The 737-nt window shown below is 40.2% G+C and overlaps 1 protein-coding gene across 1 annotated transcript in view; it reads left to right on the top strand.

Moving 5' to 3' along the window:
- Positions 1-731, top strand: part of hoxa5a (homeobox A5a) — a 6,715-nt gene extending 5,984 nt beyond the window's left edge. Inside the window, exon 3 of the mRNA XM_035681598.1 lies at positions 4-731. Coding sequence (XP_035537491.1) covers positions 4-79 — 76 coding nt within the window. The 3' untranslated portion in view covers positions 80-731. The remainder of the gene's footprint in view (positions 1-3) is intronic.
- Positions 732-737: the final 6 nt, after the last annotated feature.

Below are 737 nucleotides of genomic sequence, written 5' to 3'. Positions count from 1 at the left end.
CAGGATGAAGTGGAAGAAGGACAACAAGCTGAAGAGCATGAACATGGCGGCTGCAGGCGGGGGAGGCTACAGGCCCTGATATTCACTCCTCTCTACCCCTGATAGCGAGCACTATGAAAATAAAACAAAGATTGTCATATCAACTCCTATTTCAAAAAAGCGCAGAGACTTGGTTAACGGGCTGTGTGCGGGACATGGGGACACCCCACCTACGCCCAGTGTATGTCCAACAACCGTCCCATTATATTCCTTATTAATATTATTTCCTTTTTATTTCCACCGTGGTTATGCTTATGTGAGTAAAAATGCATTATGTACAGTTCTGTCTAGATTTAGAGGAAAAAGAAACACAAGAAAATAAATGTTTGTTTAAATTATTTCTTGTTCAGACGAAAAAAAAATAAAAACGTCAAAGCTTGAAATTGCTACCTACCGCAAATAAATCCAGTAAAAGTTGTGTGATGCACTCAGAACACTAACAGCCTATTAAATAGAGGGTTGGGGTCGAGCTGCCTTTGTGTTTAGCCTTCGTTTTCTATGTATGTACTGTATATGTATGTATTTATTTGTTTGATGTATTGTACCAACTTGTCAGATAACTTGCTTCCAAAAGTAGAGCCAGCAGAGTATGTAAAGCCTTGTGTGGTTATTGTGTGCGTTGTGAACACATGTATGGACAGAGCTGCCGACTCGGTCTACAGTGGCTGTGCCTTGTATCTTTTTTGTTTGTTTGTTTG

The sequence above is a fragment of the Morone saxatilis genome, unplaced genomic scaffold, assembly GCF_004916995.1.
Source record: "Morone saxatilis isolate NCDOM2014 unplaced genomic scaffold, NCSU_SB_2.0 Contig9, whole genome shotgun sequence".
Classification (NCBI taxonomy): Eukaryota; Metazoa; Chordata; class Actinopteri; family Moronidae; genus Morone; species Morone saxatilis.
This window is presented reverse-complemented; position numbering and strand designations above follow the sequence as displayed.